General features: G+C 34.9%; 1 protein-coding gene across 1 annotated transcript in view; it reads right to left on the minus strand.

Annotated features, from left to right (window-relative positions):
* Positions 1 to 12,985, minus strand: part of PAWR (pro-apoptotic WT1 regulator) — a 99,932-nt gene that overhangs the window by 11,489 nt on the left and 75,458 nt on the right. Inside the window, 2 exon segments of the mRNA XM_015598415.1 lie at positions 1 to 3; positions 6 to 43. The exon segment at positions 1 to 3 is cut by the window's left edge and continues 101 nt beyond it. Coding sequence (XP_015453901.1) covers positions 1 to 3; positions 6 to 43 — 41 coding nt within the window.

A 12,985-nucleotide genomic window follows, 5' to 3' on the forward strand; every position in this document is an offset into this window, starting at 1 on the left:
CGGGGATATCCTTGCGACATCTTCTTCAGAGGTGGTGGTTGTGCTATGGAAATAAAAATATATATTTTATAAAACTATCCAACAGGACTACCTACATAAATAAAGCAATTATTGACCGACATAAAGGGAGAGATCGGCAGTAATATACTCTCATAGGAGACTTGTAACGCCCCATTGACACCAATGGACATATCTTCCAGACAGAAAATCAACAAGTAAACAGCAATCAACAAGTAAAAACCAACCAGAAAACGACTCATTATATCGGTGTATTTAAATGATATCTTCAGAGCCTTTCACCGCAGAGAAGCAGAATACACATTCCTCTCAAGTGTGTATGGAACATTTTCCAGGATAGACCACATGCTAGGCCAGAAAACAAATCTCAATAAATTTAAGAAAACTGAAATCATATCAAGTGTTTTCTCTGACCACAATTGTATGAAACTAGAAATCAACTCCAAAAAAAAAAAAAAAAACCTGGAAAATATACAAACACATGGAGGCTAAACAACATGCTACTAAACAATGAATAGGTTAACAATGAGCTCAAGGAAGAAATCGAAAGATACATAGAGACAAATGAAAATGAAAATACAATGACTCAAAAAATAAGGGACAGAGAGAAAGCAGTCCTAAGAGATATTCATAGCAGTACAGGCCTACCTCAAGAGACAAGAAAAACCTAAACAATCTAAACTTACACTTAAAAGAACTAGAAAAAGAGCAGCAAACAAAATTCAAAGTAAAAAGAAGGAAATAATAAAGAGCAGAGCGATAATGAAATAATCTAGAAAAATACCAAACATCAATGAAACCGAGAGCTGTTTCTTTGAAAGGATAAACAAAATTGATAATTCTTTAAGCAGACTCATCAAGAAAAAAAGAGAGAGGACCCAAATAAATAAAACCAAAAACGAAAACTACGGACCCCAAAGAAATAGAAAGGATTATTATAAGAAAATACAAGCAATCATATGCCAACAAATTGGACAATCTGGAAGAAATGGATACATTCCTAGAAACATACAATCTCCCAAGACTGAGTCAAGAAGAAACAGAAAATCTGAAATGACAGATTATCACTGATAGAATCAGTAATCAAAAACCTCCCTCAAACTAAAAGTCCTGGACCAGATGGCTTCACAGGTGAATTTTACCACTCAAAGAATTAACATCTATTCTTCTCAAACTATTCTAAAAAATTCCAGAGGAGGAAAGGCTCCCTGACTCTTTTACCAGGCCATTACCCTGATTCCAAAACCAAATAAAGGCAGTACAAAAAAAGTAAACTATAGGCCAATATCCCTGATAAATACTGATGCAAAAAACCTCAACAAAATATTAGCAAACCAAATTCAGCAATATATTAAAAATACCATATACCATAATCGAGTTGGATTTATCCCTAGGATGCAAAGTTGGTTTAAAATCCAGAAGTCAATTAATGTGATACACCACATTAACAAATTGGAAGATAAAAATAATATGATTATATCAATAGATGCAGAAAATGCATTCGACAAAATCCAGCATCCATTTCTGACAAAAACTCTCAGCAAAGTGAGAATAGAGGGAACATATCTCAACATAATAAAGGCCATACATGACAAACCCACGGCTGACATCATACTCAATGGGGAAAAGTTAAAAGCATTTTCCTTAAGATCAGGAGCAAGACAAAGATGCCCACTTTCACTGCTTCTATTCAAATTAGTATTGGAAGTGCCAGCTACAGCAATCAGACAAGAAAGAGAAATAAAAGGCATCAAAATGTGAAAGGATAAAGTAAAACTGTCATTATCTGCAGATGACATGATACTATAGAGAACCCTAAGGATTCCACCAAAAAAACTGTTAGAACTGATAAATGAATTCAGTAAAGTAGCAGGATACAAAATTAATATTCAGAAGTTGGTTACATTTTTATACACCAGTGATGAACTATCAGAAAAATTAAGAAAATAACATTTATAATTGCATCAAAAACAATAAAATATCTAGGAATCAAATTAACCAAGGAGATAAAAGACCTGTTCTCGGAAAATTGTAAGTCATTGAAGAAAATACAAATAAATGAAAGCACACACCTGTGCTCATGGGCAGAAAGAAATATTAACCAAAGCAATCCATAGATTCGATGCAATCTCTATCAAAATATCAATGGCATTTTTCAGAGAACTAGAATAATTCAAAAATTTGTGTGGAAACATAAAAGAACAAAGTTGGAGGTATCGTACTACCACTAACAAACTATAGTACAAGGTTATAGTAATCCCTATACGATCAAGTAATCTATGACAAAGGAAGAAAGAAGATGCAATGGGGTAAACAGAGTCTCTTCAACAAATGGTATTGGGAAAACTAGACAGATACATGCAAAAAAATGAAACTAGACCACCTTCCATATACAAAAATATACAAGAATATACACCATATACAAGAATAAACTCCATTTTGAGTTTATTATTCTTGTATAAACTACATTTTGAGTTTATTCTTGTATATTCTTGTAACTCAGCTTGTCAGATTTGCTATTATCAATAAATCAAAAAAGAACAAGTGTTGGTGAGGATGTGAAGGGAACCCTTGTACACTGTTGGTGGGACTGTAAACTGGTATAGCCACTGTGGAAAACAGTCTGAAGGTTCCTCAAAAAGTTAAAATGAGAATTATCTTTTGGCCCAGAAACTGTAATTCTGGGTATTTATCCAAAGAAAATCAAAACACTAGTTTGTAAAAATCTATGCACCATTGAGTTCACAGCAGCACTATTCACAATAGTCAAGATATACAAGCAATCTAAGTACCCGTTAATAGACAACTGGATAAAGAAATTATGCAATATATATACAACAGAATATTAATCAGCCATAAAAAGAATAAAATCTTACCATATGCAATGACATGGATGGACCTAGATGGTATTATGCTGAGTGAAATAAGTCAGAGAGAGAAAGATAAATACTATATGATTTCTCTTCTATGAAAACAGACTCACAGATATAGAGAACAAACTGGTGATAGCCAGAGGGGAGATGGGTTGGGGGGCTAGGTGAAAAAGGTGAAGGGATGAAGAAGTACAAATTAGTAGCTACAAACAGTCACAGGATGTTGAGTACAGCAATGGGAACATAGTCAATATTACTGTAATGGCTGTATGTAGTGCCAGATCGGTACGAGAGTAAGCGAGGGGATCGTTTTATAAATTATATAAAGTGTCTAACCATTATACTGTATACCTGAAACTAATATAAAATAAAATTTTTTTAAAAACCTAATATACTCAGCAAGAAGAATGCCAAGAGTATTTTCTATTCACCAAAATTACCATTCCCCTGAGGACATATGGTTATCATAGCCAATTTATTTATAACTATAGAAGTTAATCCTTATTCTAACACAATGAAAATTTTTTCATTCAACACAATGAAAAACACTCATTAATTCTTCTAACCAGTATCTACTGAGTAGCTGCCAAGTACCAGACCCTGTTCTGGGTACTGAAGATTTAACAGCAAATACAGACATGGACTCTGCTCTTCATAGAGATTTCAGTTTAAGAATATAACCAATTATAATAAACAAGACGACCATCAGGATAAGTTAAGTGTAGAGTACCAAGAAAACTATGATAGTGACCTAATGCAGACCATAGTAAAGATCCATTTTCTTTTTTTTGAATTCTAATCCATTATGGATCAATACTTTTGTAAGATCAAATATAAAAAAACTATTAGAAAAATAAATGTAAAAAAGGCATATAAAACACAAATCCAAATTAGACTCAGACCCATGCAATTATATTTCAGAAATATAATTAGAATAAACAGGAAAAAAAGAATTATGTAAAACTCCATGTTTTTCACTGGAAGTATGTATATAGCCAATAATTATAGAAAATGGCTGTCACACTAGAGTAAGTCATCTGAAGGCTTAACCAGACTGGAGAATTTGCCTTTAAAATCACTCACATGGCTGATGGCAAAGGCCTCAGTTTCTCACTGGCTGCTGGCCAGAAGCCTCAATTCCTCAGTACGTGGGCCGCTCTACTGAGCTCTTCACCATATGGCAGCTGGCTTCCAGAGACAAAATGACAGCAACCAAGATAGCCACTGCAGTATCTGTTCTGCCCTAATCTCCAAAGTGACATATTATACATTAACCTGTGTTGCAATGTAAGGGGATTACACACGGTGTAAATATCAGGAAAGAGGGCTTCCTAGAGGCTCTCTTGGAGACTGGCTACCACACTTGTCAGCTGACCTAAACTAAGCTGGACTGCTAATAACGCTGCTCACAGGGATAAGATTCCCTAAACTATATGTTTTTTTTTTTAAATAGCGCTCATAACAGAGAAACTAGTTTCAGTATGCTGACAGATGTATGCTGACAAGAATAGAAGAGATTCTAAAGCAATTTCAGCAACCTCGGGATATTCATTTTTAACTTCTACCCAAAATGCAGAAAACATTTTTTAAAATTTGTCTTCAATCCTTTATTAGTAGCCAGTTCCAATCATTTATCCATTGAAGTTATAGTTCAATCTAAAATAACTTGATGAAAATAAGTAGATACCTGATCTATTAATTTCCTATGCATGGGTTTTCTTTTTATTGAAAATTCAAAATATGTCTTATCAAATGTGTAACACTTTACAAATGCACAATGCTAAAATAATTACCAACTTCACTGATAATTGTTACCATATTGTGGAACCCAGCATACCAACAGTAGTTTTCCTTCGAAATTCTAACATTTCTGTCCTTTGATCGTATATAACGATGAAAACAGTTGACATTCCTTTTTTGCGTGAAAGACTAAGATCATCTGGGGGGGGGTGGGAAATGAAGCTATCAGAGAAATAAGTCTAATTCACGTGTTTAAATAGCCAGGGACCAAATTAGCTTCTTAGTTTGCAAAAACACTAAGAGTTCATCCAAGTTCAAATACTTTTGTCTGAAAATTTTTCATCAAAAATTACTGTATACCTCAGCATATAACAGTTGATTGGTTCAGCTTCCAAATTATCATTTACTTTTTTTAAATCTCAAATTTAAGGCATTAATATTTAAGTAATTCACACTTTTAGTGAACCACAAATTAACAGTGGTTAATTGAGCTGATACACCAAGAATACTGTTTAGTTTGGCGGATATAGCAAGACTTTCTCAATAAGCGTGACATTAATTTACACTCTGGCACAAGTTCTAGCACATTTTTCCTGTCACTGTCTCTATATAATAAGAACATACTCCTACAAAAGAAAGCAAAACTCCAAACCACCTTGGTTGATTTGTTCATCCCTCAAAGTTTCAAATACTTCAGAGCAAGCTGTTTTGTCAGCAAGGAAGTTAAAATTCTTCCCTCACATTACTGTCATGTCAGCAAAATCAATATGTTCATCAAATTTTAAGAAAAATTCCTTTGCTATCTTATTTGCTTAAGAATTGGTTTTCTGCATCACTGTTTCTAAATATATCAAGCTATGGTGCTGCTGGAAAGTATTACATGAACTACCTTTTTGGTACAGATTCCTCCAACATCTCCAAGCAAACACCTTTATCTTGTCATTTGTGTGTAGTTTTTAAATGTTAGCAACCTGAAGTGAGACTTTAAAAGAAATTCAAAGCACTAATGATTACATATGAAATCCTGAAGACCTCCTTCTGTCAACTTAATTGTAATATTCTTTTTTCCAAACAATGCATGTGTGGTGTGAACATATTTATGTCATGCCTATTATAAATGCCACAGAACAAGAGTAATTAAATTTGACAAAAGATTTTTAAAGTAAATAAATCTTTACATTTTCATCAGTTCTTTCACATTTTGGGTTACAAATGACTAATATAAAAATAACACATGTACAGCAAAATACACACTCTTCTCAAGCTCACATGGTATATTCACCAAGAGAGACCATACTCTGGGTCATAAAACACACCTTCACAAATTTAAAAGAATAGAAACCATACAATGTCTGCTCTCAGACCATAAGAGGATTAAACTAGAAACCAGTAACACAAAGATAACTGGAAAATCTTAAAAACACATGGATATTTGAAAACACACTATTAAATTACATGTGGAGCAAAGAAAACATCTCAAGAGAAATTTTAAAATATTTTGAACTAAATGAAAATGAACCCATAACTTAAAATTTGTGAAATGCAGTAAAAGCAGTGCTTAGAGGAAAATTTACAGCACTGAATGCATATATTAGAAGTTTCTACCTTAAGAAACTAAAAAGAGCAAATTAAATCCAAAATAAGCAGAAGAAAATGAAATAATAATAATTAGAGCAGAAATCAATAAAATTGAAAACAACAAACCAATACAGAAAATCGATGAAACCAAAAGCTATTTCCTTTAAATAAAGTCAATAAGTCTCTAGCCTGGATAAGAAAAAGAGAAGACACAGATTTCAACTACGTGACATAGTATGGAGAGAGAAGAAAGATCAATAGTTGCCAGGGGGTGGGGGAGAGATAATAGGGCTAGGAATGAATAGTTGGAGCATAGGGGATTCTTAGAGTAGTGAAACTACTTTGTAAGATTATCATAATGATGGATACATGTCATTATACATTTGTCCAAATTCAGAGAATGTACTGTAATGTAAACTACAGAGTTTGGGTGATTTATGATGCGACAATGTAAGTTCATCAGGTTTAACAAATGTACCTTTCTGTTGGGACAGTTGGGACATTTCTAACAGGGGAGGCTATGTGGTTGCTGGGGTATAATGGAAATTTCCACACTTTTCCCTCAATTTTTCTTTGAACCTTAAACTGCCCTAAAAAATTAAATAAATCACACATGCACCATGACACTTGAACTAGTCAGATATCCTGTTCAGAAAGGAGTCCACTGATCATGTACTTGGATGTGACAATGACAATGTCAAAACGCAATTCAAGCTAATTATTTACTCTCAAGTTCTGTTCCTATCTAGTCATGGACTGGTAACAAACAGTTCAAAGACTACACTCTGAGAGGTAGATATGCTAGATAATGTTTAACTCAAACTTAAAAGAGGAATAAGAATGTGCAAATATCGAACAAGGAACAATGCGTAGCTCTTTTGAAAAACAGAAAAGTCCAATATAACTAAAACATGAAATGTAAACACAGAAGTGCTAAGATATGACACTGAAAAAGAAAGAAGGAACCCTGAAAGCTATTTAATAAAAGAATTTAAATTTATGCTCTCCAAATTTTATTCATTACGTATCCACGCTGGTATGTTTATTTACCTAAAGTTTTTTACATGATTTATAATGTAACTATATTATATATGAGTACATATTATATATACATTATACAAATATATATGTAATACATATTACATATATATAAATCGATGATTTAGGAAATAATCATATTGTTAAAATAATACCTGTATCACAAAAAAATAGAAAATAAAGAGATAAAAAAATTTTTAATTTATGTTTTAATTATGTTTATGTTTTCACAAAAAATGGCTATAATTTTGTCTTTTTTTGTTTTTCAATCGCATTTGGTATACAATATTAGTTTCAGGTATACAATAGTAATTAGACATTTATGTAACTTATAAAGTGATAACCTCAATAAATCTGGTACCCATCTGACACCATACAGTTATAATATTATTGACTATATCTCTCATGTTATACTTTATATCTCCATGACTCTTTTGTAACTACTAATTTGTACTTCTTAATCCCTCCCCCTTTTTCACTCACTCCCCAAATCCCCCTCTCATGTGGCAATAATCAAAATGTTCTCTGCATCTGAGTTTGTTTCGCTTTTATTTCGTACTTATTTTCTACATGTAAGTGTAATCATATGGCAGTTGTCTTTCTCTGTTTGACATACTCCACTCAGCACAATACCCTAGATCAAAGTCCATTCATGTTGTTGCAGATGGCAAGATTTCAATTTCTTATGGCTGAATAATATTCCACTGTACACATGTACCACCTCTTCTTTACCCATGCATCCACTGATGGATACCCAGGTTGCCTCCATATCCTCACTATTGTAAGTAATGCTGCAACGAACATATGGATTCACATGTCCTTCTGAAGCAGTGTTTTCGGTTTCTTTGAATACCCATGTGGTTACTTTGTCTCTTGTTATAGGCTTTGTTTTAAAGTCTGTTTTGTCTGGTATAAATATTGCTACCTCAGCTTTTTTAAAATTTTGTTTCCATTTTCATGAAATATATTTCTCCATCCTTTTACTTTTAGTCTGTGTGTATCTTTTAATCTTAAGTGAGTCTCTTGTAGGCAGCCTATGTAAGGGTCTTATTTTCATATCCATTTCGCCACCCTATCTTTTGATTGGAGTATTTAATTCTTTTTCATTTTAAGTAACTGTTGATAGATATGTGGTTACTGCCTTTCCTTATTCGTATTTTTAATCTTTTTTTTTTCTCCTTCTTAAGAAGTCCCTCTAACATCTCTCATAATACTGGTTTGGAGATGATGAATTCATTCAACTCTTTTTGTCTGAGAAGCTCCTTATCTCTCCTTCCACTCTAAATGATAACTTTGCTAGGTAGAATAGTCTTGGTTGTAGGTCCTTGCTTTCCATCACTTTGAATATTTTGTGCCAGTCCCTTCTGGCCTGCAAAGTTTCTGCTGAGAAATAAGCTGACAGCCTCATGGGAGCTCCCTTATAGGTAACTGCCTTTCTCTTGCTGTTTTTAAGATTCTTTGTCTTTAATCTTTGGCATTTTAATTATGATGTGTCTTGGTGTGGGCCTCTTTGAGTTCATCTTGTTTGGGACTTCCTGGGTTTGTATGTCTACTTTCTTTACCAGATTAGGAAAGTTTTCTGTCATTATTTCTTCAACTAGGTTTTCAATCAAAGAATACACCTGTCTCTTCTCTCCTGGTACCCCTATGATGCAAATGTTGTTTGTACACTTGATGTTGTCCCAAAGGTCCCTTGAACTAGCTTCATTTTTTTTAATTCTTTGTTCTTGTTGCTGTTCTGATTGTTTTTTGCTACTTTATCTTCTAAATTACTGATCTGATCCTCTGCTTCTAATCTATTGTTAATTCCCTCTAATGTAGTCTTCATTTGTTATTGTATTCTTCATTTCTGACTGGTTCTTTTTTTATGATTTCTATTTCCATTTTTATGTTTTTATCTTTTTGTTAAAGTTCTCACTGAGTACATCTACTCTTCCCATAAGTCCATTGTACATCCTTATAACCAGTGTTTTGAACTCTGCATCTAGTAGATTGCTTGTCTCCATTTTGTATATTTTTTCTGAAACTTTTTTCTCTTTCATTTGGGACATGTTTCTTTGTCTCCCCATTTTGACTGTCTCCCTGTGTTTGTTTCCATGTATTAGGTAGGGCTGCTATGACTTCCAGTCTTAGCAGAGTGTTTTATGTAGTAGGTGACCTGTGGGGCCCAGGGGCAGTCTCCTGAGCCAGGTGCTTCAGGTATGTCCCCTGTATGCATTGTATGTGCCCTCCCATTGTAGCTGAGTCTTTGTTGCTGTTTGCATGTCAATGGGAAAGAATGACCCATAGGATGATTAGTTATGACGAATGGCTGATGACTACAGTGGAGGAGCTGTTGTGCATGGGCTGACCCTATGGAGTAGGATTTACTTTAGCAGGCTCTGGTGCCTGCCCAGTCTGCTCTTCAGGTGTGTCATCTTCAGATGCACGCCAGGTGGTGCTCCAGATAGGTTGGAAGCCAGCCACTCGGGTACGCTTGTCCCTGGGGCCTCTGGGAAGCGCTCCAACCACAGTCCAGGTTCAGCCACAGCCGGTGCGCCCTGCCTGGGGCCACTTGGAATGAGCCCCCAAGCAATCTGCAGATGGGTGCCACCCACGCTGGGTTTGGAGGTACCCCGAGAAGTTAAACCACAAATCAAGGCTAGCTGTTGCTAGTGCCAGGCTTGGGGCTGCTCAGCAAGGGGTAGTATTGTGCACCGTGAGGCCAGATACTGCTTGTTTGGGTTTTCTGAACCTTTGAGAGATTTTAGGAAAGTCCGTAGCATGAGCCAAGATAGGCTGTTGGTACGAAAAAGCCACTGGAAGTAGCTTCCTGAAAGTTGGGTAGGGGTGGGGTCTCAAGGATTCTCCACAGCTGGGACGACCAGTGTTAGCCAGGTTGATGAAGCCTCAGCTATGATGGCCACCTGTTTCTGCACACAAGCAGTGGGGGAGGACTCAACAAAGAAACAATGGATTCTTTCAGCACTTTTGTCTGAGAGAATGCTGCCTCTCCAGCCCTTGCCCTAAAGCCAGCCAACTCAGTTCCTCCCCATATGTCACTGGCACCACCATAAGCTGCTGCCCCAACGCTGGAACACAAAGCTATTGAGTCCATCACCATGTAAGTCCATGAGCAGACCCTTTAAGAGGAACTCCTAAGACTCCAGCAGCCCTCTGTTTTATTCAGCCACAATCTCCACTGGTTTTCACAGCCAGAAGTTGTGGGGACTTCTCTTCCCGGCACCGAAACCCTGGGCCAAGGAGTGGGACTGGGACCCCTTGCTCCTCAGGGAGGGCATCCCTGGCTGAACTATCCCTCCCAATTTTTAATAGCCACTCACAGGTGTGGTACCAGTTTGTTCCACAGCCCACCCTTCTTACCAGTCTCGAGGTGGCTTCTTACGTATGTCCTTAGTTGTAGGACTCTGTTCAGCTAGACTTCAAGTGATTCTCAATGATGGGTGTTCTATAGTTTAGTTGTAATTTTGATGTGGTTGTGAGAACAGGCAAGCACAGCATTTACCTACTCTGCTACCTTAACTATAATATTTTTAATGAAAGTATAATTAAATGTGCTTCAATGCTTTTTAGGATCTTATTACTGTGACACAGAAATTCAAAGAGATAGTTCTAAGATAAATTTGCATATTTGATTTTTATGGCTATCAAAGCAGAAAGAGATGCCTCACAATAAGAATTAATTTTTTTTTAAGTGTGACTCAAAATTCCAAAATAAGCTTAAATGTTTTTTCTAATTTATAAGAACAGATATGATTTTGTGTATCTTGCTAGGTGAACAACCATGTGATCATCTTTGTATTTATATACTTGGTTTGATATTCTCTTTAAATCCCTCCCCAGACTTATCCGCTTTGTATTAAATTAGATAATTCATAAATCCATTTAAACAGTCAAATTACAGTATTGTGCAACATTCAGAAAATGAACAAAGCATGCTTCTCTCCGGATACCTCCAGTACCAAATGACCATCTGACATACAGAGCAAGGGTATAATGAGTTAACAACTAGTACACAGTACTAGCTACTAAGTACAAATGTCTTAGTACTTTTTAGATTAAAAAGTACATAAGTTTTAATATTTTTGTTCTGCATCCTAACATCATCTTATGTATCACTATACCTTGAAGACTAGTGCACACATCATTTAAAGGTCATGGTAAGCCATTAAAGCAGGGTGACAGAACCATTTTAACAAAATGCAATGGAAATGAGCAAACTGGAGGCAGAGAGTCCCGTTTGGAAGCTATTATAATAATTTATCTAGGTAAGAGATGATGGTGTCCTAGATCGGTGTGTTGGCACTGGTGATATGCAGGACATAAACTCAACAAGTCTTAGTAAATGATTAAATGTACATGAAGTAGTGAAAAAAAAGGGGGTCACAAACAATGTCCAGATTTCTGACGAGCAAGAGTGAAATTTTGATGTCAACTACTAAAATCCATCAAGTTTCACAAGTTTGCTTTTGAACACGCTGAGTTTAGGAAGCTTCTGTGATATCTAAAAGTAGATATTTAAAAGCTATTGGCCATACATGGATAGAGCTAATGATATGGAGCCATCAGCATATGTATACATAGAAAATGAAATCAATGGAGTAAAGGAAATTTCTGGCAGAAATACACAGAACAAAAAGAGAATAAAGTCTCAGATAGAGAGCTGACTAACACCAACAGATAAAGAACAAGTACAGGAAAGGAAAAACTACAAATAAGACTGGGAAATACTGACAAAATGTTAGGAAGAAAATCAAAAGTAAGGTATCACTGAAACCGTATCATATTAAAGAAGAGCATCAGAACTACTTTAAAGGCTCTCTTTTTACTTAAAAAAAAGTCTAATTCTATGCATCAGAAACAAGATTCCTCAAATAGAAACCACAATGCTGACAAATACAAAGAAACAAAAACCCAGAAATATGGATATTCCTTAATAACTTGTATGTCTTGATTATAAGCCTAAAATAATATCTCAAAAAGTTTAACCTACTAACAATTTTAAAAATCCTTCATATTAGATTTGTTGATACATAAGTGATACTATTATACAAATTCAAAACAAGTAATAATTATTGGAAAACAAAACTGGTGCTTTATCTCCATTCGTATTATGTTTATAAAGAATACTGTCCTAATTATGAATAACTGTGTTACTTGATCTTATTGCCAAATTTAGCTCTGTTTATTCTAAAAACAAAAATGTTTTTAATTTATTTTGAGGGCCAGATATGTACAATACAAAATACCCAGAGTAAAAGACTGTTTCATTAATTCCAAAAAGTTTGTAACATTCTACTTAGGAATTTGTTAACACAAATCTCTAACTAATAAGATTCCAAAAAGAATCCCTTTCTGCCTATAGCTACAAAAATATTAACTATAATGTTCAGAAAAGGGAAAAGAATCAACAACAGTATCAGCAAAGATAAATACCACCATTTACTGGAAGTTTCTCCCCTACACTGGGAATTTTCACATCTTCTGTGGAAAAACCAGGAGGTGTTGTGCAAGGGAATAAAAAACTGTTTTTCTAAACTATCACTGAGAACAAGACTGACAGCATTATGAGATTACAGCCAGAGGAATTTTCCACTAAAATAGATATTTAAAGCTTAGCAATTGCAAGAAATGCAAAACTCATGAATAAAATTCTAGAATGGATATCAAATATTTACAAGTATTGGATAAATCATGAAATTCCTAAGTAACCAAAGAATATATATTTTATATTTTTA

The sequence above is a fragment of the Pteropus alecto genome, unplaced genomic scaffold, assembly GCF_000325575.1.
Source record: "Pteropus alecto unplaced genomic scaffold, ASM32557v1 scaffold76, whole genome shotgun sequence".
NCBI classification, from domain to species: domain Eukaryota; kingdom Metazoa; phylum Chordata; class Mammalia; order Chiroptera; family Pteropodidae; genus Pteropus; species Pteropus alecto.